General features: G+C 48.0%; 1 protein-coding gene across 1 annotated transcript; it reads right to left on the bottom strand.

Moving 5' to 3' along the window:
- Positions 1-64: 64 nt before the first annotated feature.
- Positions 65-27,529, bottom strand: LOC123378723 (ras-related protein Rab-17-like). The gene is made up of 6 exons (XM_045032835.1): positions 27,144-27,529; positions 17,193-17,355; positions 13,482-13,633; positions 12,035-12,160; positions 3,656-3,749; positions 65-209 (listed from the first exon to the last, which is right to left on the bottom strand). Exons 1-6 carry the CDS (start codon positions 27,153-27,155, stop codon positions 88-90), a joined length of 669 nt encoding a protein of 222 aa, XP_044888770.1. The 5' UTR covers positions 27,156-27,529; the 3' UTR covers positions 65-87.
- Positions 27,530-27,835: the final 306 nt, after the last annotated feature.

Raw genomic sequence — 27,835 nt, 5'->3', positions numbered from 1 at the left:
ACAATATATCCCTCCCTCCCTCCCTCCCTCCCCCCCGCAAAATAAAAACACACTTGATGGTAACCTTAGGTCAGTCTGCCATTTCCTTTAGTTCATGCAACACTTTTTAGTGTGATTGCTTGGCTCTCGCAGGTCCACACGTGACTTCTTCCAGGGCTGAGGCTGAAGGGCTGGTTCCTTCTGTTGTTCCTGTTTCAGTAACTCGTGAGCTGTGAAGAAACTCAGAATAAGAAATTCTCGGTCCTTTTCTGCTGAGCTATTGTAACATTTTGTGCAACATACTTGGACACTGCTCTGACTTTGTTAGGGCAACTTTCCATCCGCTAACGGAGCAGCTAGGGGTGTCCCTCTCCCATCAGCAGTGGGCTGGGGTGTGACCAGAGCCAGGGCCGGCTCCAGAGCCCAGCGGGGCAAGCACCTGCCTGGGGCGGCCCTTTCCCGGGGGGGCGGCAGGCTGGGCCGGCGGACCTGCCGCAGTCATGCCTGCGGGAGGTCCACCGGAGCCCCGGGAGCAGCGGACCTGCCGCAGGCATGACTGCGGAGGGGACGCTCGGCCGGCGGCTCCAGTGGACCTCCCGCAGGCATGACTGCGGACGGTTCGCTGGTCCCGCGGCTTGGCTGGACCTCCCGCAGGCATGACTGCGGCAGCTCAACCGGAGCCGCCGGACCTGCAAACCGCCCGCAGCTGCGGGAGGTCCAGCTGAGCCGCGCGACCAGCGGACCCTCTGCAGTCATGCCCGCGGGAGGTCCGCTGCTCCCGCGGCTCGGGGGCGCCTCCCAGGCATGACTGCTTGGGGCGGCCAAAAACCTAGAGCCGCCCCTGACCAGAGCACCCCAGTCCCCAACCAGCAGAATGGTTCCTGGTGGTGAAACGTACAGTAGCCCCAGGGCTGTTTCAATTTATGCCAAGGACTGACCCACAACAAGCAAGAGAGAGAGGAAAAGGAGCCTTAGGAGCCACTTTCTCCTTCCTTCATGTGCTATTTGGCTACGCCTGGGGATCTGTCCCTCTAAATTTATTAAGATTTAAAATATCTAAATATGAGCAACAGGGGATGGATCACTTGATGATTCTGTTCATTCCCTCTGGGACGCCTGGCAGTGGCCACTGTCAGAAGACAGGATACTGGGCTAGATGGACCTTTGGTCTGACTCGGTATGGCTGTTCTTATGTTCTTATTTTTAATGTTGATTTAAGTTAAGTTTACATTTTAACTTTATTAACTTCCTATTTTTTTACCTTGAGATCCATATGTTTCTTGGCCTAGGATTCCTGCACTTACTATTTAACAAACTTCCATTCACAATTTTCCTCATGCTCCTTCATTCTTTCTGGAAAATGGTCCCTCCCTCAGGACTCTCCCATACACCTCTTCATTCCCCATCCTAGAACATCTACAGATTCCACTGCACCTGCATCATGGACATCCCCCTAGAAACATCGCAGGACAGCAAATGTTGTATTGCACCAAGTTGTCTGTAGGAAATCCCATTATCAAATAGAATGGTGGTGATGTGCAAATCACATCTCTATAAGCTTTAGTGAAATTCTTTTAAAAAGGAACTAGAAGTAGGAGACCCTAACTTGAAACAGCCATAAGATGGCTCATGAATTGCCACTATAAAACTGCTAGCATTCTTAAGGACCAAGAATATCTGTGGGGTAGTAAATGCTTATTATTGGTTCATGATATGCTGCAGGTGGAATCTGTTGCTACAGCTGTATCCTATTATTCTAGAACAGGGGTAGTCAACCTATAGCACATATGCCAAAGGCGGCACACAAGCTGATTTTCAGTGGCACTCACACTGCCCGGGTCCCAGCTGGTCCAGGAGGCTCTTCATTTTAAATTAATTTTAAATGAAGCTTCTTAAACATTTTAAAACCTTACTTACTTTACATACAACAATAGTTTAGTTCTATATTATAGACTTATAGAAAAAGACCTTCTAAAAACGTTAAAATGTATGACTGGCATGTAAAACCTTAAATTAGTGAATAACTGAAGACTTGGCACAGCACTTCTGAAAGGTTGCCGACCCCAGTGCTAGAGTTTTCTCCAAGCGGTTTCATTAATAGGAACAAACATGAGAAGACTCTAGTGCCATCTCACGGACTGCCAAGGTAATGGCAGTGGTTTGCCATTTGTGCACTAGTGCAGTGTCAAGCTGGCGGCATACCCCACGTTTGAATCCCCATATGGCAATACAGGGTCAGCTGGCTAACATCTGTGGGGTAAGCTACGTATCAGAGGCCCAGGAGGCTAAGTGGGATGGGTGGGACAGAGCCCCAGGTTCCAGGCCTGCACGCGGGGAAGAAACGGCTCCCCAGAAGAGTATACAAACTGCCGGCTCTGGTTAGCCTCCCATGAAACCAGCGTCGTTGGTGGCTTGGCAGTAGTCAGCATTAGTGTGAAGGGAGGACTGACCACTCGGGATTGTCTCTGGGCATAACTGGTTCTTGGGAGGGCGCTGGATGTGTCTGTCCTCTAAAGAAAGAAGAAACCTCAAAGACTCACTGGGCCAGTCCAATGGAGCGAGCCTGACTCAGTCTAGCTGAGCCTCTGGCTCTGTTGCCTAGCCCTGTGGTTCTCAACCAGGGATATGCAGAGCTCTTCCGGGGGAACATCAACTCATCTAGATATTTGCCTAGGTTTACAACAGGCTACATTAAAAAGCAGTAGCTAAGTCAGTACAAACTGAAATTTTACACATACAATGGCTTGTTTATGCTGCTCTGTGTACTATACACTTAAATGTAAGTACAATATTTATATTCTAATTTAATGATGGTAAAAGAGAAAGTAAGCAATTTTTTAGTAGTCGTGTGCTGCGACACAGCTGTATATTTGATTTTGCAAGCAAGTAGTTTTTAAGCGAGGTGAAACTTGGGGTAGGCAAGACAAATCAGGCTCCTGAAAGGGGGACAGTAATCTGGAAAGGTTGAGAGCCACTGTCCTAGCTGATTCGAGGGCTTTATTCTACACCCTAAGGAAGAAGGATGCAGGGATCTTGTTTTCCAGCCTGGGTGAGTCCTCTGATCTCTGGCCTGAGGGATGAAGGAAACATGACTTGGTTTGTCTGGGGATCATAACTGGGGCCAAGGGGAATGGATCTCGGAGAGAAGAGATCCTCTGGGAGTGACAGTGAGGAATCTGGGGAGTGGGGAGAAATTCCCACTTTCCCATTGCTAGGGCCAGTGACTGGTGTTCCAAAGGGTGGGTGAACCTCCTCCCCATTCAGTGCTCAGCAGGTTCCACCCTCACCCCAGCGGCAAAGGCAGAACCACTCCAGAAGTTTGCTTGTCTCAGAAGTTAGGGGGGAGGCCACAGGGGGGCAGCCTGTCTGTGTATGGAATGGGGAAGCCACTGCTCTGGATCTCTCGCTCGCTCTTGGCAGCTGTGAGGCTTGACAGGCCAGAGTGTACCCAGTCACCACTTGTCTAGGCCTAGAGGCAATGCACTGCTGCAGTCACAGTAAAGACTTTCCAGTTTCTGGACCTCTTCAGGTCAAGTGACTCAACCCTAATTGCCCCTGAGCAACTGGGAGGAGACACACGGTGCATTGCTATAGCTCACAAGGCAAAGAGCTGGCACAGATCTCAGCATCTCTCTAGTGCTCTTACCTGTCCAGCGGCTTCTGACTTGGAACTTACCTATGGCCATAAACACCTCGGTCACTTGGTGGTTGGATTTTGCCGACGTTTCCATGTAAATTAAGCTTTTGCTCTTTGCAAACTCCTCCGCCTCCTAGTTGGGTGGGGAAGGTACAAAAACAGGGTTATTTCAAAGTAGACGTAGGTGTGTTCTGCACGGTAATCACATCCAGCTTGGTAAATGTCCTGGAAAGTGGTGGAAATAAGGGCTGCATTTACAAGGTATTGGATCTTGTCCTTAGGCCTGGCAGGGAGGCACAGCTCCTCCCTGTATGATTAGACACCGCAGGTGTGATAGGGCCCTGCCCAGTGTGGACAGGGCTGCATGGTGCCAACCTGGAGAAGCAATCTCGGAATGGACACTGTCCTAGGGTCTCACCCCCACTTTGAGCTTGTGAGTTCAAAGATGGGGACCCGCAGGTATTCTCCCCCCACCCTAACCCTTAGGGTAGGTTTCCTTCTCGCTGCCACCACTCGATTGATTCGGTGAATCGAGACACCCCTCTGTTCCCCCCCCTCCTTCCAGAGACTTTCCTGGGGAAGCACAGATCAAATCACAGAGGGAGAAAGATTTCTTTCACTTCCCTCTCCCTTCCCTGCTTTCTCTGCTTGGAGACAACCCTTGTCTCTACAGAGTGACGCCTAGCTTCCTTCCCCTGAATCCACAGGTAAGGAACTTAACCAAGTCCTGAACCTAAAAGAGTTTATTAAAAGAATAAAAAAAAGAAAAAAAATACACAATCTCTATGAATCCAAGATAGACATTCATAGGGTCTAGTCTTATTAATCCCTGGAGAAATTTCTCCCTTTTCCTCAGTACAAACAATACAGGCAAAATTACGAATAATCAATACAAACACACAGAATTGCAGACACAGGATTCTTATATGAAATTACCCAGTACTTCTAATACTCACTAGCTTGAATAGAAGAAATTAGTTCAGAAAGATGCGCAGACTTGATTAAGCGTCTGGGCTGGTGTAGTTCCAGACGGCTAAGAACACAGAACAAAAACACAGAGACCCAAGTTCCCGCTCTCTGGGATTTTCAAATTCTCTTCCCTGATTGGTCCTTTGGTCAGGTGTTTCACCAGGTCTGTGTTAACCCTTTACAGGTAGAACTTAACCCTTAACTAACTACTTATGACACGCCCCCCAAATCACCAACAGTGGGAGCACTGGCGGTGATTTCCTCCTAAACTGTAAAACCAACAGAGTAATAAACACATGCACTATTACATATACTACTAAGCATATAACATGTAAAGAACACTTTTTAGCCACTAGATTCTGGGAAACTGTCACGAGAGAGTGCATCAGCAACTTTGTTGGAAGCTCCTGAAATGTGTTGAATTTCAAAATCAAAGTCTTGGAGAGCTAAACTCCATCTGATAAGTTTTTTGTTGTTTCCCTTGTTAGTATGAAGCCACTTTAGTGCAGCATGATCGGTTTGTAGCTGGAACTGCCGTCCCCAAACGTATGGGCGTAGCTTTTCCAAGGCATACACAATGGCGTAACACTCTTTTTCACTGACGGACCAGTGGCTTTCCCTCTCAGACAGCTTCTTGCTGAGAAACACGACAGGATGGAAGTTGTGATCCGGTCCTTTCTGCATGAGAACCGCTCCTACCCCACGGTCAGATGCATCGGTGGTAACTAGGAAGGGTTTGTCAAAGTCCGGGGCCCGTAATACAGGGTCAGACATGAGCATTGCCTTAAGCTGGATAAAGGCTTCCTGACACTCATCAGTCCACTTAACTGCATTTGGCTGGGTTTTTCTGGTCAGATCAGTTAGTGGAGCAGTGATTTGGCTGTAGTGTGGTACAAACCGCCTGTAATATCCGGCCAAACCTAAGAAGGATTGGACCTGTTTCTTTGACCTTGGGACAGGCCACTGTTGGATAGCCTCCACCTTGGCCTGTAGGGGGTTGATGGTTCCTTGACCCACCTGGTGTCCTAGGTAAGTCACTCTGTTTTGGCCTATTTGACACTTTTTGACCTTAACAGTTAGTCCTGCCTGCCTGATGCGCTCTAAAACCATTTTCAAATGTTCTAGGTGTTCGGGCCATGAATCAGAAAAAATGGCCACATCATCGAGGTATGCAACTGCACAGTCTCCCAATCCTGCTAGTAGACCATCCACCAGCCTTTGGAAGGTGGCAGGTGCATTCCGCAGTCCGAACGGAAGCACAGTAAACTCATACACCCCTGCATGGGTGATAAAGGCAGACTTTTCCTTGGCAGGTTCATCCAGTGGTACTTGCCAGTACCCCTTGGTTAAGTCAATGGTAGAGATGAACTGGGCACGTCCCAACTTTTCCAATAGCTCATCAGTGCGTGGCATTGGATAGTTGTCTGGACGAGTTACAGCATTTAGCTTACGGTAGTCCACACAAAAGCGTATTTCCCCATCTGGTTTGGGAACCAGAACCACTGGAGATGCCCATGCACTGGTAGAAGGGCGGATGATACCCATCTCCAACATGTTGTCAATCTCCTGTTTAATAGCAACTTTGGCATGAGGTGACACCCGGTAGGGTGGGGTCCTAATCGGGTGAGCATTACCTGTGTCAATGGAGTGGCAGGTTTGCTCAGTCCGTCCTGGGTTGGCTGAGAACAAGGGCGCGAAGTGAGTGCACAGCTCCTTGATCTGTTGCCGCTGCAGACGTTGCAGGGTTGTGGAGAGGGTCACCTCTTCCACACCACCATTTCTTTTACCTTCGTAGTAGACACCTTCAGGCCACTCGGTGTCATCTCCTTCCTGAACTGTAAAGTGACAGACCTGTAATTCTCTGGGATAAAAGGGCTTTAAAGAGTTAACATGAAACACTTTAGGCTTTAAAGAGGAATCAGGGAATGTTATGAGGTAGTTAACAGCTCCCAGGCGCTCCTGGACCATGTATGGTCCTTCCCAGGACGCTTCCATCTTATGGGCCTGTTGCGCCTTCAAGACCATGACCTGGTCTCCTACCTTGAAGGACCGCTCCTTGGCATGTCGATCATACCAGACCTTTTGCTCCGCTTGAGCATCTCTTAAGTTCTCTCGAGCAAGGGCCCAAGAGTCTCGGAGGGTGTTTTGAAGGTTGCTTACAAAGTCCAGAATGTTAGTCCCTGGAGGAGGTGTAAACCCCTCCCATTGCTGCTTTACCAGCTGTAATGGCTCCTTAACCTCATGGCCATACACCAGCTCGAATGGTGAGAATCCTAAACTGGGATGTGGAACAGCCCTGTAGGCAAACAGCAACTGCTGTAACACTAGATCCCAATTATTGGAGTGTTCATTGACGAATTTGCGGATCATGGCCCCCAATGTTCCATTAAACCTTTCCACTAGGCCATTAGTTTGGTGGTGGTACGGGGTGGCAACCAAATGATGCACCCCATGAGTTTCCCACAGGTCTTTCATGGTCCCTGATAGGAAATTTGTTCCCGAATCTGTTAGAATCTCGAAGGGCCAACCCACCCTGGTAAAAATGTCAGTTAAGGCCTGGCACACAGTTTGAGCCCTGGTGTTGCCTAGAGCTACTGCTTCCGGCCATCTGGTAGCAAAGTCCACAAAAGTCAGTATGTACTGCTTTCCTCTAGGGGTCTTTTTTGGGAAAGGACCCATAATATCCACAGCTACTCGCTGAAATGGGACCTCAATTATGGGAAGTGGCTGGAGAGGGGCCTTGACCTGGTCTTGAGGTTTTCCTACCTTTTGGCATACCTCACAAGACCGGACATACTTGGCAACGTCCTTGCCCATCCCCTCCCAGTCGAAGGACCTTCCCAACCTGTCTTTGCTTCGGTTCACCCCAGCATGGCCACTGGGATGATCATGGGCTAAGCTTAAGAGCTTTTCCCGGTACTTCGTCGGAACTAGCAACCGTTTTTGAGGATGAAAGCCCTCCTGGTGTCCACCAGAAAGACATTCCTTGTATAAAAGTCCTTGGTCCACAACGAACCGGGATCGGTTAGTGGAGCTGAGAGGCGGTGGGTTGCTGCGTGCCGCCGCCCATGCTTTCTTGAGGCTGTCATCGGCTTCCTGCTCAGTCTGGAACTGTTCCCTTGAGGCGGGAGACACCAGTTCCTCTGGAAGTGATGTAGGTGATGAGATTGTTTCTGTTGACTGTGAACCGCTCTCCGCTGGTCCACGAGGTGTTATTTCAGGCTCCGGCTGAGCCTCTAGGGTAGGGTTGTCTGCTGCTTCTGCCAGTTTTGGCCCGTTGTCGCCCTCCGGCGGTGGAGTTGTAAGCGCTGGCGTCGGTGCTGGCGCTGGTACTGCCGCTGGTTGCTCTTCCAGTTCCGGTTCTGGGACTGGATGTAGTATGGCTGCTGTAGGTGTTGGCATGGGATCCGGTTCCACCACCTCTGTCTGGGTCTCTGGTAACACAGACGGGGTCTTGGTGGATGGCTCAGGAACAGGGATGGGTGCAGCAGCTCGTCTGGCTTGGCTGCATGTAACCACTCCCTCTGTTTCTGGCGGCTCAACGTGATGGGCCAAGTGGTTGCCCAGAATCATGGGGACAGAATAATTGTCATAGACAGCAAAAGTCCACATCCCTGACCAGCCCTTGTACTGGACAGGTAAATGCGCTGAAGGTAATGTCACAGGTTTTGACATGAAGGGGCGAACTGTCACTGTGGTTTTCGGGTTGATGAATTTGGGGTCCACGAAGGTTCGGTGGATAGCTGACATATGTGCTGCAGTGTCTCTCCATGCGATAACTTCCTTTCCGTCCACTCTCAAAGTTTCCCTAAAGCATACGGGTATTTGAGAGATATCTAATTCCGGGTTTCCTTGGTGTGCAGGTGCAAGGAGTTGGACCCGGTTCAGGTTCTTTGGGCATTTGGCTTTGATATGCCCCAGTTCATTGCATCCAAAACATCGCCCACTTGATGGGTCACGGGGTTGTGTTGGTTTACTGGAAACTGGTGAGGTAGAAGAAGAGGTAGGGTGTGACTGTGCTTGGGTTGTAGGTGTGGGCTTGATTGGCCCTCGATGGTAAGGTTTAGTCTCAGTGGGTACCTTGTGTGATTCGCTCCCTTTGGCAGTAGCTTTCGTGTTGTCTACCGATGCCATCCATCTGGCTCCAATCTCTCCTGCCTCAGTGAGAGTTTTTGGTTTACCATCTTGGATGTAGCGTCTAATGTTCTCAGGAACACCATCTAGGAACTGCTCCATCAATATCAGGAGGTGTAGGTCGTCTAGCTCCTCAACCTTGGATCCTGATATCCAGGACAAATAGTGTTTTTCCAGGTAAGCAGCGTGCTCTGGAAATGACATCTCTGGTTTCCATTTCTGGGCTCTGAAACGCTGACGGGCGTGATCAGGGGTGATGCCCATTCTGAGTCTGGCCTTGGTTAGGAACAGTGGAAAGTCGTCCATCTGGTCTCTAGGCATTTCAGCTGCCACCAGGGATAATTGTCCGCTGAGCTGTGACCTCAGCTCCATCATGTATTGTTCTTTAGGAAGATGGTATCCAATACAGGCCCTCTCAAAGTTTTCTAAAAAGGCCTCAACATCATCCCCTGCCTTGTAGGCGGGAAATTTTTTCCGAGAAGTTTGATCAGTAGGTGGATGGGGTGGTGGATTATTCTGCTTAGCCTTTTCTACTTCCAGAGCCTGCATCTGGATTTCCAGATCTTTCTCTCTTAATTCCATTTGTCTGATGTGGTCTGCCTCTCTGGCTCTCTGGTCTGCCTCCATGGCTGCCATCGCCATCTTGTGTTCTCTCTCTTTGGCTTCCAGGATTTGTAATTGCAATCGAGCAAGCTCTAGTTGGTCACTTGTTTCCGTCATGTCTGTGCCTTGGGGTGCTGGCCACACCCCTCCCTGTTTATGATAACTTGAGTAAAGAAAGGGTAATTAATCCAGTGTATAGCAAATTGTGTGTTGCCTCTCTCTGTTGTTCTGTACTGAGCAACAGGGAAAATCTAAAAAACTCTGTGTCTCTGCGAGAAAAGTCTAGTGAAATTCTCGCAGGGATCAGTGGCTTCCTGCCTTCTGCATTTCAGAAGTCACAGGAAAAAAACTGGCTTCAGGATCTTTCTCTCCTCACCAAACCCTTCCTGCCTTCTGCATTTCAAAAGTCACAGGAAAAAAAACTGGCTTCAGGATCTTTCTCTCCTCACCAAACCTGTTTTCCCTGTTGGACGGGATGAGCTCCGAGGAGCACCTTCCCCCACCCAAGGAATCCTGATCACACAAAGGAAGGACACGCCTCCTTCCAGCCAGGGCTAAAAATGTTTCTAGCTCTGAACTGTTAAAAACCTCTGGCTTGAGAATCGTTATCTCCCCAGCAAACCTGTGAGGGGCACTTCCCCCCACCTAAGGAATGCACACACCTCCTCCCAGGCACTGTATTGAAAATGCTTCTACTGTGGTAGAAAGCCTCTAGCAATGGGTTCGACACACCGCTGTGCCACCATGTCCTAGGGTCTCACCCCCACTTTGAGCTTGTGAGTTCAAAGATGGGGACCCGCAGGTATTCTCCCCCCACCCTAACCCTTAGGGTAGGTTTCCTTCTCGCTGCCACCACTCGATTGATTCGGTGAATCGAGACACCCCTCTGTTCCCCCCTCCTCCTTCCAGAGACTTTCCTGGGGAAGCACAGATCAAATCACAGAGGGAGAAAGATTTCTTTCACTTCCCTCTCCCTTCCCTGCTTTCTCTGCTTGGAGACAACCCTTGTCTCTACAGAGTGACCCCTAGCTTCCTTCCCCTGAATCCACAGGTAAGGAACTTAACCAAGTCCTGAACTTAAAAGAGTTTATTAAAAGAATAAAAAAAAGAAAAAAAATACACAATCTCTATGAATCCAAGATAGACATTCATAGGGTCTAGTCTTATTAATCCCTGGAGAAATTTCTCCCTTTTCCTCAGTACAAACAATACAGGCAAAATTACGAATAATCAATACAAACACACAGAATTGCAGACACAGGATTCTTATATGAAATTACCCAGTACTTCTAATACTCACTAGCTTGAATAGAAGAAATTAGTTCAGAAAGATGCGCAGACTTGATTAAGCGTCTGGGCTGGTGTAGTTCCAGACGGCTAAGAACACAGAACAAAAACACAGAGACCCAAGTTCCCGCTCTCTGGGATTTTCAAATTCTCTTCCCTGATTGGTCCTTTGGTCAGGTGTTTCACCAGGTCTGTGTTAACCCTTTACAGGTAGAACTTAACCCTTAACTAACTACTTATGACAGACACAAACACTAGTGTAGCAGGGCAAGTTGTGGTTTTCCTGACTAGTGGCTGAGAAGTAGGAAGAGGAGCATGCAGAAATCTCCAGCTATTTGCAAGGGTGGCTCTGGGACAAATCTCCAAGCTGGATGCTGCAAACTGCCTTAGGGCCTCCTACTCCCGTCGTTAGCTCCAGCACTCTCACTGTCAGACTAATGATGTACAAGGAGCCTTAAGGGTCAGAACTCATCTGCATGGTGCATTAGTCTGCACTGGAGTGGGACACATTCCAGTGTGTTGTGCACTAACAGGCCTGTGCGTGCTGCAGTGACGCACACTAGGGAACTCTCCGTGCGTGCCAGCAGGTCCTTATGGGCCAGTTAGTGCACAACACACAAGTGCACCCTAGACCTTGCCCCCCGCTCGTGCAGACAAGCTCTTAGTTTACACTGACTTTAGTTCCCCACCTTTCTGAAGTGCAGCATGTTCGGTGATAGAGCCACCATTGGATTCCAGCAGATTCTGCTGCGAAGCCTAAAGCTTCCTATTTCCCCAGCTCACACTCCTTCTGTTCCAGTCACACGGTTGCAGCTGAACTGTTTAGGCCACGCTTGTTTTCTCTGTTGCACAGCTCAAGGCATTGCAGCCGCTCTCTGACTGGAACCTGTTCAAACTCACTGGAGACACGGATCCGAGAGTTAAACCCTCGAGCTTTTTTTGTCCCATGCAGTTCTCATTCATTGAACTTGGTGGTCAGTGATGCAGCATCAGCTTCTAGTGAGGCTTCAGAATTTTTTTAATGAAATTCAAAGCATCTATGTATTGTTTTTTCTGCATCAACTCAGTGATGGCAAATTTTGAAGCAACATCTGGGAACATCCTCTCTGACACTGAAACCTACCTATGCACACTCTGAACCCTCTGAACAAACTCATCGTAGCTCAGGAAAGTCTCTAAGATCCAAGAAAGTTAGTAGCTGAAACAGAGGGCAAAATGGGATTTATGACCTCTAACATCCCTGGCACCCAGTGGGGCCTTGCTATATTGCTTGCTGCTAGTAGGACTGTGTTCACCTAAACATTTACTTATAAACTGTTCGGTGTGAAAGCCTGAAGTGCAGCACTCAGGGAACATGCTGCCGTGGTGTTTTTGGAAGAGAGAATCTGCTAAGTGCTGAGATCTTACTGCAGTGATGCCACTTACCTCAAAGGTGACTTCCCGCTGAGCAGCAAGATCTGTCTTATTGCCGACTAAAACAATCACGAGCTCATCGGGAAGAAATTCCTTCTCTAATTCCCTCAACCATAGCTTTGCTCTTGAAAAAGTTGCCTGGAAACGTGTGAGAGAGAGAGAGACAGACAATAAACCAACAGATACTCAGGAGCTGTCACATGGCCCAAAGGAGATTGGCAGGTGAGGGCTAAAAATTGTAGAAACAAATGGGTTATGGGCTTGTCACAGGTAGTGCTGCTAGGTGCACTACTCAGCATGGAACCAGCTCTAAATGTACTTCCTTCCTCAAAGCCAAAGAGGATGACTTCTCTTCCATCAGACATGACCCAACCACCATGGATCTCCAGTGGGTCATAGACCCAGCCTACAGGTGATGGGCTGAGGTGATTGGGCTCTTTTGTGATGGGGCAAGGATTCTTAAAAGCTTGGTCTACCTCTTCAATAAAATTCTGTTACTGTGAGATGTTACTCTCCAGCAGCCTATGGTCTCCTCCTTCTGTAACTACCATGGCAGTAATATAGGCATATGGCTCTCGGTGTTGCAGTTCCTGTGTGTTGCGTATTACCAGTAAAAGGGAAAAGACACGCATAACGTAGTGGGAGATCATGCAACATGTCTCCCTGGAATAGTCCATCAGAAACGGACATTAGTGTAAGCCAACTAACAGATGCATTTAATCTTTGTTACTATATCATCCTTAAAGTCTAGGGAGCTGGGAGTGAGTGTAATACCAATAGACCCTGGTTGTCAGCAGGTGGGATTGAACCTGGGGTCTCTAGAGCTTAGGTTTTTAAAATGTTTAAGAAGCTTCATTTAAAATTAAATTAAAATGCAGGGCCCCCCGGACCGGTGGACAGGACCCAGGCAGTGTGAGTGCCTCTGAAAATGAGCTTGCGTGCTGCCTTCGGCACACATGTCATAGGTTGCCTATGCCTGCTCTAAGTGGTCTCGGTGCCACTAGATGGGACAGGACGCCACATCCAGAAGGTGTGTGGGTTACATGAGGGTAGGGGAACAAAGAGCACTTAGTGATGCTCCCTCATTACCTACTTGGCTGGTGAGCTGGATTGGGCTGGGAGGTAGGGGTAGATAGAGAAATCTTGGCTTCTAGGGGGAAAGCGTGAGCATTTATTGTCCACTGTAAGTGAAATGTCTGTACCAGTTCCTTGCATGTCTTTACCAGAAGACGAAGGATAAACCTGCCCATGATGTGTAGCCCTTACGTGATGTGCGCAGGAAAAAGCAGTCTTGGTTGAAATGTCTGGAGATGTACTGGGAAGCTACCCTACACTAGAACTATTGCAGCCTACCAGCAGAGTAGCTGCATTATCAAGATTCAGTCTGGATATTTTAGAAAGTTAAAGGCAAACCCTTCTGGAGGAGAGAGGCAGGAGAACAAGCCATCGCTGGTCTTACCTTTCTGGCTATGTCATATACAAGAAGGGCAGCATTCGCCCCCCTGTAATAAAGATGGCAAATGCTATGGTACTTCTCTTGTCCTGCAGTGTCCCAGATCTCAAGCTTGATCGTGGCAGTCTCTAAACATACCAGCTGGGTGAAGAAAGAACCTGGAAGCGACAGAGATGGGACAGCTCCATGAGAAAGCCATAGCATGCACCTTAATTAATGTTAACCTTTATCTCGGTGATCTGTGTGAAAGATGGGTGTTGAGATTCGGTTGGAAGGGGCTCCGGGGGGAGGATGAGAGAGAGAGAATTAAAACATCCGCCCCACCACCACCAAAAGCAATGTAACAAACAGGCTGGTGAACTGGTATTACCCAATAACAGCCCGGTACTACACCAATGCAATTCATCAGGGTGTAGCTGGAAGATGGAGAGGGGAAGAGAAATGAGAACAATGGTTCTTGCTCAATCCATCAATATTAGTGGCATTAGCAAGCTTTGGTTTTGCAGCTGTCTAGCTGGAGGAAATGTGATGGCAGGGTGGGAATTAGGAGTCTTGAGTTCTAATCCAGCTGTACAGTGCCTGGCCCCTGTTGGGTGCTGCTGTAACAGAAATACTGCAATCTCCCCGACACTGATTTGTCTGACCTTGGGCAAGTCACTTAAGGCTTGCGTGGGCCCCTAAGCACAGCCCTGATTATACATAAGCAGCGCTGTCCCAGGAGTAGCCCCAGGGAGGTGCTCAGATGCTTCTGAGCTACAACTGCTTGTTCTTGCTCTTAGCCCATGCCAGCAAACCTGCCACACCCCCAAACTGGCAGGGCTCTGCTGGCCAGTGGGCGGGGGTGACACCAAGGCCATGCCTGCTCGCCCTCCCTCCCTGCTCTAGGGAAGTGAGAGGTGCACATTTGCTCCTGCACACCTGGCCCAGAGGCGGAAAGGTGGGGGGAGAGGCCTTGGCCCACACATTTGCCTGGGGGAATATGGGAGAGCAAAGTCCCAGCCTAGCCCTTCACCTTTCTGTCTCAGCTTGCCCAGATGGAAAATGGGTTTAATTAAAATCCACCTCCCTGGAGTGCTGTGAAAGCCAGCAAATGTCTGCAAAATGTTTGAAGATCCTTGGTCTGAAAGTGCTATAGCAGCTCAAATGTGCGGCTGTGCAAAGTAGATAGGCAGACACCATCTGTTAAGGGCCAGATTGTCTGACAAATACATGGGCTTGAGGTAGAGGGGGCAGTACAGAGCCAAAGCTCTCCAGAGAGCCCTGGGAGGGACAGAAGCCTTCTCTGAGTGCCAAGTAACGTAGGCGAATGATACCACAGTCCTTGGTATAGGCACTGTGACTGCCTGGTTTGTGTGGCAGAGTGGGAGACCCCTTGGGCCCTCCATCCCCACTCTCCTGGCAAAGGTCAGGACCCTTCTTCAAAACAGGAAAAAAAGTGTCTTTCTGCCTGTTTCTGATGTAAAGACACCAAGCCAGATCCTTGCTTATGTAAATTGGCCTTGCCTCCATTGAAGTCAACATCTAACAGGTGGGGATCAGTCCCATGAACATCAATGGCCTCCCTAGTTCATACCAGGGTCTGTAAGCTTGCAAAACTTCCTAAAGAGACTTAACTGACCCTGTGTTGACATCTTCTATAAAAACTAAAGCCATGTTTTCCATCAATGTTGCCTACTGAGATGAATCTTTTTGCATCTGATGATGGGAGCGTGTAGCAGAACTGGGTGAATAATGGTGGTTTGGTTTTGTTGGTGGCAATCTGAAAAGTCAAAAAAAAATTCACTGCAAGTCCAACACCACATGAAATGTTTCAAAGATTTTGACTTTACATCGAGAGAAATTTTATTCTGGGTCAAATGAAACATTTATTTTAACTTTGACCATTCTAAATAATTTTTTAAAAATAAGACTAAAGGAATTTTTGAAGGTCATTTCAAACCAAAAAAATGAAACATTCTGATTTTTTTTCAGGTTGTTTTTCTTTTTTTAAACAATTTAGTGAAACTATCATGAACTCAGAAGGTGGGTGAGATAAGATCTTATCTCGGACCAACCTCTGTTGGGGGAAGGGACACACTTTCATGCTACACAGAGCTCTTCTTCGGGTCTGAGGAAGGAACCGGAGTGTTACAGCTAAACACTCCGCTTCCTACCCAGACCTTGAAGAGCTCTGTAAAGCTCAAAAGCTTGTCCCCTCTAGGGTGACCAGACAGCAAGTGTGAAAAATTGAGACGGGGATGGAGGGTAACAGGCACCTAGATAAGATAAAGCCCCAAATATTGGGACTGTCCCTATAAAATCGGGACATCTGGTCACCCTAGTCCTCTCGACCAACAGAAATTGGTCCAATAAAACACCTACCTTGTCTCGTCAATATTCTGGGACCAACCTGTCTACATTAACACTGTTACCATGAACTCCTAAAATGTGGTGGTGTCCCTGGATCTGCAGCTTTTTTCAGAAAAAAATCTTCAGCTGAAATTTCACCTAGTTCTAGTGTGAGTGGGTTTCTGTTGAAACACCAGGAAAATGTCAAAGGCAGGTTTGCTGATCACATTGGAGAGGCTAGATGGGCTGCTTTGACGACTGACTGGAGCGATTTAATGGGCAGAGCTGCTGGGAGTCTGGGACAATAGCCTTTTAAATGTCATCCATTGGAGGCTCCGTTGTCATACGTCCTCTGTCACAAACAGGGCAGAACAGAGTGTTACGTCTGGCACCCAGGAATTATACAAGGGGTGGCTCCAACCAAAACCCACTAGATCGGACTCTGAAGCACAGTTCCTGGGATTGCAGGATGCGCCTGTGTCAGTTTCTGCAGCGAGAGTAAGAAAGTGGTGCAATTTCGCAGTGAGCGCTGGGATTGGGACTGGCACCCATCCAGAGATAATGCAGTGCGATTGGTAGTAGTTCTGTGAGGGCAGCTGGGAGAGCCAGGGCAGGGGGGGAGCATGGAGAGAACGCTGAGGGAAAAATCTATAACATATAATAGTAAATGATAAACGCTCTCTTGGGTTACTCAGAACTGCAGCTGTAGACCAAAACTCTCTGCTGACGTGACCTATTTAAATGCTGCACTACCTGCAATGAACCACTAGCTGTCACTCTGACTCCACAATGAACACAGCTGTGTTGCTGGTCCCCTGTTCATGATTTCCTGTCTCCAATCTACCCCAGCAGAGAAATGTGTCCTGCATATGGCCTGAGCCTCCCTGCCAGTGAACTCCAAAGGCACTTTGCCACTGGTGTCGGTGGAGTAGGAGATGCTGAGGCCTGACTTTTTTCAGATGTGCTTCTTAGGTTGGTGCCTAAAGATCCAGCTCTGAAGAGCAGCATCAGACAAGGCCCAGCTTTTAAAATGGGCACATCAGCTTGCACAGCTTGTGCTACCTTAACCAGACTTTTCTGTATCTCGCAGTTGTCAATCCTGTGCCTGAGCTGAGAAACCAAACTAACCCCGCGCTCACGGGCTGTAACATTGGGGGTCTGTTGGGTCACATTCCATTAGCCGCCAGGGCTGCCAGCTGGAGCCCCTAACCCTGCCTGCTGAGTGATGTCCTGCTGCTTCTCTGCTGGGCCTGACAGCTTAAGCAAAACCAAACTTCACACTAGTGTAGCTCCGCTGACTTCAGCAGAGACACTCCTGCTACAAGGGAGACGCAGATCAGGCCCTTTATGTTGCACCAAAGGATTAGTTCATTGCTGCCACTCACTCACATCCCACAGTGGGCACGGATTCCCTGAAGTCATTTTTCACATAGCGGAAGGCTATGCTTGACTTTCCCACGGCCGTGCTCCCCAGCAGAACCACCTTGTAGATGTAGGCTTGCTCCGTGGACGGCCCCGCCCCCACCTGCTGCGTTCTTCTTGGGGCCATGTTCTGCAAAGAAGAGAGAACCCTGTTCAAAAGGCATTGACAGTGCGCTCCAGGGCCCTCGGATGATTAGCTGCATACACTCTAAAGAGTTAGGCCCCAGGCCTCGATTTCCCACTCAGTGTAGCAGGAGACGTGGCTCCAGTTTAACCCTTACTGCACCCCTGTTCCAATCATTCAAGCTTAACATGCTTAAAAGAATCCTAATGGGAGTCTAACCCTACGGGTACATGTACAGTACGGGGGGGCTGTACCGGCATAGCTCCGTCGGTGTATTGGCCAGTATAACGCAGTGGTATAGATACAACCAACACCAACAGAAATGGGGGTTTTCCTTTAGTGTAGGACACCACTTCCCCAACAGACAGGCGCTTCAGCGATGGAAGCATTCTTCTGTCAACACAGCTGCAGCCACCGTGCGGGCTAGGTTGCCATGGCAATGTCATGCAGGAGTGTGGGCAATCACAGGGCAACGTGCTGACCTAACTTAGGTGTAGACCAAGTCTAATCCATAGACTCATCAACAGCCTGAGCTGCTGTGGCCACAGTCACAATGTCAGGTGGCCTCTTGTAGCAGCACTGTGAACTCCAGAGTCCCTATCCTAAATACTGGTCATAGCGCTCCAACCTGTTTCTCCCCCCCTCCCCCCCCCCAATACCTGACCTCCTGAGAAAGCTCTTCTGTCAATACACTGGTTTGGGCTCTTGGAACAAACTTGATACAGGTGGTCCCAAAGCTTCCAGCGCTAGGCTCACAAGGGGCAGTCCGGATGCACAGCCATGAATCAGTCAGACTTTTTCCTTACCAAGAAACCTCACTGGCCCTATACCTGTGGTTCTCAGGAGTCTCAAAGGCCAGGCGAGGCTGGCTATGGTGGGAGGCTAGGGGGGAAAAACCCATCAGTGGCTGAACTTTTAACCCTAGCAAATTTGTCTTGAAGTTGGTTTTTAGTGCTTGGTGTTATGAAGATGGGCCACATTTTCAAGGCTATATTCAGCCTTAGCAATAGCTTAAAAAAATAAGGGGACCTGTGTCCAGGGTTTCACAGGCCCCCAGCTCCAGCTGTAATAATGACTGAGACAGATCCATGAACCCCTAAAGACAAGCAACCCATGAAAACAAACGCCTATCAGAGACAGTGATTATTTTTTTAAATGGCTCCTTTTGTAAACTTTGATAGTCAAATCTCTGTATCTTCTCTCCTGCATCTATCTCTGCCTTTGTCGAGTGATTTGAGATCCTTGGGTAAAAGACTCTTTATCACAGCTGAGTAATTGTTACAGGGAGGAGCTCACTTTGAAGATGGCTGATCCTAGACACAGAGCTAGGTTCTACCTGGAGCTGACAACCTGCCCACACAAACATCAGAATTGTGTGCCCTGCTCTTCCACCCATCTACCCCTCCTCCCATGGGTTACTGTGGGGCTCAGTGACCGAGCCCCGGGGTGTATAAGCCATTATCAAGTTTTAGATGCATTTAGAAGCAGTCTGTGTGGCTCTCAAAATGAAAGATTTAATCTTCCTAGACCTAGACCGAGCGATTAAAGCAGATCAAAAGAAAAGGAGTTCACCAAATGAAGTGCTGGGCTGACAGAGATCTGTCAGGCGGGGGAGGCAGCTTTCCTTGCATCGTCCTGTGGAGATGGAGACTGGACGCAGAGAAGGGAAATGAGGAAAAGTGAATCTGAAAACAATCTCAAGCCAGCCAAACTCTGCACCATGGAGTAAAAAGAAGCAAAACTTCATCGTGTTGAGCAAATGTAAGAAACAAAACACCATCCCCAGAATTCTTGCCAGCTAGAATCTTCTGACCATGTGCAACTCTCCAACATGACACCCCACTTCGTAGGGGCATTTCCTGGGGTTCCCCCTTCTCTCTCCCTCCATCATTATTCAGACTATGCCAGACGGGAGAGTCTTTGGCATAAAAAGAGACCGGACATTGGAAAGCTGTTAGCATCTTCCTCTGAGTGTTTCTGAAATTCTCCTATAGTGCAGGAAATTGCAAGACAACGCTGAACAGAAACTTTATCCAAAAACATTGTGAATTGCAGCTGTTTAATAGAACTTACCAGTGGTAAGTTGTCTTAAGAAATCCATAAACATGCATCAAATCCAATGAATTTGCTCCCCTTTCTATCAGCCATAAATGTAAAACACAACCGCCTCAGAGGGCAGCACTGCATTAACAACGTAAAATGCCATGTAGAACGAGACTCCATTATCCCCTCCCCTATACCTGATACAGGACACCAGTGCATATCTCCATAGGAACATACCCACGCAGCAGGGGATCACTGGTCCCTCTAGAATGGCAGCCTGTCTCCAACAGTAGTCATGGCTAGTTGCTCCAAAGAGGGTGACCAGGACCTAACTTTCCCAGAGGGGAGGTTTCTTCCAAATCTAATCCAGTTTATGGACTAAACCATGAGTTTCTTGCCATCTAAATTATTTTAACCCGATCACATCTCCAAAGACCCACCTCCTCGTGTCTCCTTGGCACCAGACTTTCCATAGAGCAGTTTCTGTTTTCATCCCTTTTCCCTTAATTGGCTACACTCTTCTTTCTCCTTTACTCACATAGGGCCACTTCCTCACTCTTTCCGTGTTTATCCCTCTGATTTATTTATTGCTCCCTTCCTCCATCTAAGCTGCCTCCTCTCCCCCATCTGTTTAGGTTTTTGTAAGGGTGCCCGTCACCATGTTATCTGAGCACCTTGCAGAAAGCCATGCTTAGCTCTTACACGGCACTCACTCCACAGACCTCAAATCCCTTTACAAAGGCATTATTATTACCCAGCTGGGGCAATGGAGGGGAAGTGACTGGTTCTGTGTCACGCAGCAGCCCAGAGCCAACCAGCAACAGAACCTCCTAGGTCTCCTGACTCCCAGGCCAGCCCTTGATCAACTGGACCACACAGTCTACTCCGTTAGCATTCTCTTCCATTCCCCCCTCTGTCCAAGGTCATCTTGAGCAACCCCGGTTGTTCACCTGGAGCCAGCCCAGATCTGCTAAACCTTAGGCTCTAAACTCAGGCTTGGGGGAATTTCTTAGGCCCTCAGGAATCATCGGACTCTTAATGGTGGAGCAGCTGTGGGTACCACAGACATGAGTGGGGTTTTCTTTCCCATTTCCCTGGGGAGGAGAGACAGTAGGAGACTCCAGGCTGAGACACTGCTGCTCCACCTTCTGGCTAGGAACCCCAGCAACTTTCCATCTAGGTACAGGGAGCAATTCTTCCCCCTGTCTGGCAAGTCTTCACTCCCTCAGCCAGGGGTAGGGACACAAGGAAAGGAAACTGGGCTCCCCCAAGGCGGGAGGGAAAGGCCAAGAAGGTCTCCTGCTTTTTGCAAAGCAAATGGTCCTGCTATCCCTGCTGTTCTCCCTAGTTCTAACCCTTGTCACCAAATACTTTGCATGTAGTGACTTCTTTAGTAGGCTGAAAAGGCAAACGTGTCTTTTCAAAGCACATCATCCGTCACTGAGAACTCTCTCCAATTCCCTCTGGCTTGGCAGTTCCTATGCTTGGTATTGTCCTAAAGGTTTGTGTAAGATGAATGTGGGTCTCTTGTGTTTTCACCCTGCCCCTTTGGAAAGCTTGACCAAGAGCCACACAGCCATGTTTTAATTAAATGAGTGAGACTACAAGGTGGGACGTGGCTTTCAGTTCTCTAAGTATTTTGGTAACTCCAGAAAAATTATGTATTTACTCCCCTAGCACCTCGAGTGTGCAAGGCTCTTCAGCTGGGTAAAAAGGCACTATCCCCTACAAGTCAAGGCTTCTGATTTTAGGTTTTAACCAACAAACACCAATGAAATCGGTGTTCATCCAACAAACACCACAAAAACACGCCGTTTCTCTTGACTTCACCCCTTTCCCAGTGTGGTTTGTTTATGTAGGCAAAATGGCCCTGCTTCTGGCTGTATCTAAGGGCTTATCTACATGGAGCAGTAATGCAGGCTCTGGGAGTATGATTTCTAAAGCGTGCCTTAATTGATCTGTGTAGACCCTGCTGGTGCACACTAAAAGCTCCCTAGTGTGCTTTAACATAGGTGCTGTTTGAAACCATACTTCATTAAAGCACACTAGGGAACAAACACACTAAATGCTAACCCAGGAGTTTAATAACAAGGATACAAAGGTTAACCTAATATGCACGTCATCTTTTATCCACATGATAAAAATGAAAGTACAGTAGAACCTCATAGTTACAAACAACCTCCATTCCGGAGGTGTTTGTAGGTCTGAACAAAACATTATGTTTGTTCTTTCAAAAGTTTGCAACTGAACATTGATTTAATACAGCTTTGAAACTTTATTATGCAGAAGAAAAATGCTGCTTTCTCTTTATTTTTTTAGTAGCTTACGTTTAACACAGTACTGTAGTGTATTGGCTTTTTTCATTTCTCTGCTGCTGCCTGATTGCATACTTCCAGTTGCAAAGGAGGGGTGTGGTTGACTGGTCAGTTCATAACTCTGGTGTTTGTAATTCTGAGGTTCTATTGTAGATCCTATTCACAGGAGCGGCGCCAGGGTTTTGGCGCCCTAGGCGCAGGGCCGGCTCTACCCATTTCGCCGCCGGTCCCGTGGCTCCGGTGGACCTCCCGCAGGCGTCCCTGCGGAGGGTCCGCTCGTCCCGCGGCTCTGGTGGACCTGCCACCAGAGCCACCGGCCGCCCTCCCGGCAAAATGCTGCCCCCCCCAAATCCTGGCGCCCTAGGCGACTGCCTAGGTCGCCTAAATGGAAGCGCCGGCCCTGCCTATTCAGACAAAAATTTTGGGAAGTACCTGGAAAAAATCTTCCCATGACAGTATCAAAGAATGCCCTGGAAAAACCCTGCTTTGAGGACATGTACATAGACCTCAAATTTCTAAAAATAAACCCTGAAAACCAGAGGCCCTGAAGATAGATAAACCAAAATCAGGTACTGGGGGAGTACATCATGCAAGCCAAAATAACTGAGGCAATGCTTGTATATATTTTTGATGATTAACACTTAATTAGTGGTTTGTTTTCAAAGCACTGAGCAGTCCCTAGATGTGTTTAAAAATACACAAAATCCAATTGGGGAGGGAGGGGGAAATGTAATTGCGTGTGAAATTATCTTCATGCAGAATCACTCCTGCCTGCATCGTCCAAGTGCACAATCATGCAAGAACATGCACAGCGTCTCTCATATAACCATATTCTTAAGTCTTCGCAGGATCAGAGCTAGTGATTATAACTGCAGTTATAGGTTTGTTATAGTTGTGTCAGCATCTGGGTTTTTGTCTAAATGCCTTCGAATCAAAGCCACTTCTCCCAGCCTACCTGGTTAAGAACACCAGTGTTAGATCCTCAGCTGGTGTAAACTGACGTAGCCCTAGTCACCTCGGTGGAGCTACAATTATTTTTGGCAGCTGGGGATCTCGCCCCAATGTGTATAACTGAAATCAAAACCGCTCCCACTCACACCTACCTCAAGCAGCAACACATCTAGCAGCACAGACGGTTCAACTATGCAGTAATGTGCCTTGCATAACTCTCTCACAACAGACAATCAACCTGTGGAACTTGTTGCCATCGGATGATGCAAAGGCCAAAAGCATAACTGGTTTATGAATTAGATAAGTTCATGGATGGAGGATAGGTCCATCAATGGGTATCATCCAAAATAGTCAGGGATGCAGCCCCATGCTCTGGGTGTCCCTCCCTCTGACTGCCAGAAGCTGTTGGACTGGATGACGAGGACGGATCACCCGAAACTGCCCTGTTCTGTTCATTCAATCTGATGCATCTGGCAGTGGCCACTGTCAGAGACAGGATACTGGGCTAGGTGGATAGCCATTCTTATGGGCCCATTTTTGACCCCAAAATCTCTTCTTTCAGTTAGGAAAAATGTGCCACTGCAGCTAAAGCACTAAGTCAAGAGTCTGCATGAAAAGTATCTGCCTCGGAAGCAGATCTGGGTCTGGTTTTTAATCTGGCTCCATTGCTATTTTTCTCATTGTCCTATTTATTATAAAATAATAAATGCAAAACCTTTGTTAGTGAGATATTACACTAAACCTCAGAGGCAGGACTAACTTGTCAATAGAGCTGGAAGGAAAATCTTTCAGGAAGGAAAGTGGTTTTTCAAACAATACAATACAGCTGCGGAAAATGTCTATATTGTTTGAAATGTTTTGCCAAAACAAAGGAAAAGTGGATTTATTTTAAATGGAAAAACTTCTGACTTCCAGGCTTTTTCTTTCCTTTTTTTCCTCTTTCCATTCCCTGTCTGTAGAAAAGAAAAGGAATGGAGGCAGGTGGGGAAATAAGTGGTTTGTTTGTTTTTGTTTTGTTTTTGTTTTTTCCTGATTCAATGAAGAAAAATATTTCTGAGAAAATTCTGGGTTTTTTTCTCTTGAAAATTTTCACTGAAAATTTACCTTCCCCCCCCTCCAACCCTGCTTATTAGTATTACACTCAGGCTTGGGTACCATATGGGGCGGGGAGGATGATAGTGCCTCCCAGGAGGAGTTTATAGGGCTGTCCTTCTCTAGAGCTGCCCACTATCTCTTGGAGTGTTAGATGAGATCATTTAAGTTAGAGCCACTGTTCGAGGTGGCCAGCAGGGGGTATGTAGCCAGAAGGTAACGGGGGGTGCAAAACGGAAACCCAGACAGTCATGAATTTACCCAGAGTCTGGTGGCCTGGTCTCTCTGTGTGGAACAAGCACAGAAGGGATGAATCTGGTGCACTATGCACTCTGCCTCTTCCAATCATGGTCACCCAATTTGGGCAGAGCTGGGTCTTTTGCTAGTGCGAGCACTTTGCACTTCCTGAATTCCCTCACTGTTCCCATCCCCAAGAGGAGGATCCAGCGTGGACATGGTCTCTGGGCTGTCACTTCCCCATTAGTGATCAGCGTCAGGCAGGGGACAGACTGAACCTAGCGCGATTGTGGATGCAGGCGGCTCCTTGCTTACTGGCACGGAAGAGCTTATTAAACCTATGGGTTGTGCACACAGCTTTGTCTAGCCGGAACCAGGCTCGTATTATCATCCCTTGTTCTCACTACCTTGCTATTCTGTTTCTTTCTGTGCTAAATGACTGGGGTTTAAGCTTGGGTGGAGCAGAATTAATAACAACACCTGGCTCTTACATAGAGCTCTCATCAATAGATCTTCAAGCACTTTACCAAAGGAGTATCATTATCCCCACTTTACAGATGGGGAAACTGAGGCACACGGGGGAAGTGATTTGCCTAGGTTCACCCAGCAGCCCAGCTGGCCCAGGTGTCCTGAGTCCCAGCACTGGGTTCTGTCCACTAGTTCAGAGTTGACTAAAGATCAGGGAATAATGCACCCCCTAAAAAATCTGGCCATTTTCTTATGGAAATTATAGTAGGGGTTAAGCTTACTAGCACCAAGTAACGTGCTGAATATTGTCAAGGCTCCCTTCTAAGTGAGAGATGGGGGATGTAAATACCATTGTTCACGATCCAAGGCATGAGAGACGGCTCCTGCCTCCCGGTTTTCTATATGTATTTCTCATCCTTTGTTGTACATGAATTGCAGAAGTATTCCCCTCCCCCTCTCTCTCCCCTCCCCTCCCCCGCACTCTGCCAGGAGCACTTCTAAAGAGCCCTGAGAACCAAAGACCAGCCCACCTGACAGCCGAGCAGGGAAACTCTGACAATGCTCTTGTGCCAGTGTGACAGGGCATCTGAGAGAAAAACACTCAACAAAGCTACCCCAGCTACCTCTCATTACTTAAGCTACACTGAGGCCATGTCCACAGCAGAAAGCTTGCACCGGTCTGACTAAAATCAATCTGGTTACCTCCCAGGAAACCCAAATTCAGATGCACTTGAACCCATTTAGCCCCCTGCAGAATGATTTTCGCTATACCAGCTGCACTAATGCAGCAAGTTTTCTAATAAAGACAAAGACCTAAAAGGAAAGAGGGGTTAGATGCCAGGAGAAACTACAGAGCTGCCTCAGGCTTTACAGAAAGTCTCTGAAACTGGTTAGCTCCCTAATTTAGGGGGAGGGGGAGGGAAGAATGGCAGTGCTGGGGGAACTGTCCCTGAACCAGCAAGCCCCCCAAACAGAAGGAAAGGGTCTGCCTGGTGATTGCTGAGAGGAGACGCGTGGACGGATCCCATAAGAAAGCAAGCCAAGACCATGGCCGGACTGAAGCCAGGCTGAGCAGGCTCCGAGACTAGGGAGAAAAGAAAGCTAGCTGATGACCCCCTCCTCTCCTGCACAATCCTGTATGTTAATAATTGTTAGGATATAGATATTCAGGCCTGTCTGCAAAGGCCTATACTTTAAGAATTTAGGTGTATTCTTATCACTTAGCTAGTTATAGAGGTATAAAAGAAAGAATAAAAAATCACTGTCTGTGTAGTGGCCTTCTCTTACTGTGACAGTCTGAGGCCTGGTTCTTTAGCAGCCATAAACTGGGAAATGTATGGTCGGGTCCTCACATTCCAAACTAGTCATATTAAAATAAGGCAATCTGGGGCTGTTAGGAAGGTGATTCGATCTATCACCTCCAGAGAAAGGGAAGAGCCTAGAAATTTAGTTTGATAGTTTTCTGTCTGGTAAGAACTCACTTTTTTACTGCTGAGGTGGTGATGATACAAGAGAATTTGATTTTTATCTACTTGGAGAGTTGGCTCTTTTGTCTTTTAAAGAACACCAGTAAAAATGGGCTCTCGTGATGACACGGTCTCGGCACAGGTTCTTTAAGCTGCCATTTCATTTAAAAGCCCGTTTGTACCTATGGCCAAGCCTTTGAAAATAGGAGCCTAAAGTTAAACTCCCATAATCTGTCTTTAGGCACCTGTCTGATTTTTGAAAGCACTGAGCACCCAGCTGATCCCATGGTTGCTCCACACTGTAGAAATCCAGGCCCCTGGATTTAGATGCCTCAGTACAGGTGTGTGTGTGTGTGGGGGGGGGTAATTTTAGGTGCCTATTTTTGAACATTTTAGCTGAGGTTGTTTGGGTCATCTTCAGGGTGCTGAAGCTGATGCGGAGTATACACAAATGGTCATTGCTAAAGCTTACTTTTACCTAAAGATCAGCTTGGGATATGAGGGTCTAAATGGGAAGAGGACATTTCTGGATGGTATTGTACCAATGCAGGCCCGATCCATTCTCACCAAAGCCGCTGGAAGTAGGACTGGGCCCTTATTCTTGAAAGAAAATGTCTAACCCAAATGAGTTATAGAAATAGTCTCACTTTATTGCGGGATTATCTTGGGACTCCTGAGGTCTGAGTCTCATCTGTGATGGATCCCTGCATTCTGATCAAACCTTCTCCATCATTCTTTCAAGCCCTGCTGGGAGGGGCAAGCCCCTCCCCCCTCGTTTCCCCCCCCCCCCCACACCCAAACTCTGACCTCAACTCTGGGAAGCTGAAAGGAAGCTGCCTTTCTCCACGGTACACCCAGCTCCTGGTCAAGCAGCGCTTTGGTGCTCAGTGAAGTTCTTTGCCTCTTTCAACCCTAGGTTCCTTGAGACAGAGCCTGGGTCTCCTCTGTGCAATGCTCAGCACTCAACTCACGATAGGCAATGAATGATCCAACAGAGTTTTCCCCTGAAATTAACCAAAGATGCACTGCCATCTCAGTCAGGTTACACACACCTTGGCCTGCAGTGCCCTGTGCCCAGATTGCTAATATACCCAAAGGCGCTTTGAAATGCTTTAAAAATTCAATATGTGCAAGTACATCACCTTCTCAGCCTGCTGCAGGTTTGGTGTCCCCATCTCCCCACCCTCTGCTCTTACAGGGTATTCACAGGGGAAGAGCTCACCTTTTTAAACATTGCTTTGCTTCTAGGTGGGGTGGGAGGAGACGTCTTCAATCCATTGAAAGTTGGAAACAATGCTGGTTGGGAAGCAGCGGTAGAGCAGGGCTGTGCAGGTGCTCAAACAAGTTAAATCCAATCCAGGCAAACTAGAAAGTAAAAAGCACACCTCTTGAAACTCCCCACTGAGAGCCCGGTACTTTCACCAGCACGGTGGTTGCTCCTAAAGATCAACACACAAACACAACAGCGCTTGGTAAAGTTTAAGGTCCAGTGATTCAGCAGCTAGCTGATTTGCCTTTCAGACTGCAGAGCCATAAAAACCTGTAATCAAGGTGAGTTGTGATTTGAGTGGAGCTGGCCTCTGTTCCGAAGGGCGGGGCCCTGCGCACTCCAGTGAAAAGCTGAGGAGAGTGATTCTGCTGGCCCGGGTTCCCTTCCTTTCTACAGTTTCATAATCCTATTCCTTTCTGTCTTTCTGCTGGGTGCTGCAAGCGTTGTGTCCGCCCCTTGATTTCTTGTTTCCATTGTGATTCGCGACCAAGTAACATCCTGCTTATACAAAAGAGTGACTCACTAGTTTGAAGGCAGCAGCACTGGGAATTCAGGAAGTTGTTAATATTCCTAAAAATCTTCAGGCCTGATCCTTGGACCTGCTGAGCTGTGCTCAGTGCAAGGTGGGGGAGGGGGAAGGGTTC

This window comes from Mauremys mutica, chromosome 10 (genome assembly GCF_020497125.1).
Source record: "Mauremys mutica isolate MM-2020 ecotype Southern chromosome 10, ASM2049712v1, whole genome shotgun sequence".
Classification (NCBI taxonomy): Eukaryota; Metazoa; Chordata; order Testudines; family Geoemydidae; genus Mauremys; species Mauremys mutica.
The sequence above is the reverse complement of the archived record's forward strand: the minus strand, read 5'-3'. Positions and strand labels throughout refer to the sequence as shown.

Excerpts from the sequence above, each read along its gene's own strand:
- LOC123378723 (XM_045032835.1), bottom strand. Across the intron at positions 13,634-17,192 it reads ATCCGTGCCCACTGTGGGAT|GTTCTTTCTTCACCCAGCTG; the intron begins GTGAGTGAGTGG and ends TGTCGCTTCCAG. Across the intron at positions 3,750-12,034 it reads AGCGGGAAGTCACCTTTGAG|GAGGCGGAGGAGTTTGCAAA; the intron begins GTAAGTGGCATC and ends CCACCCAACTAG.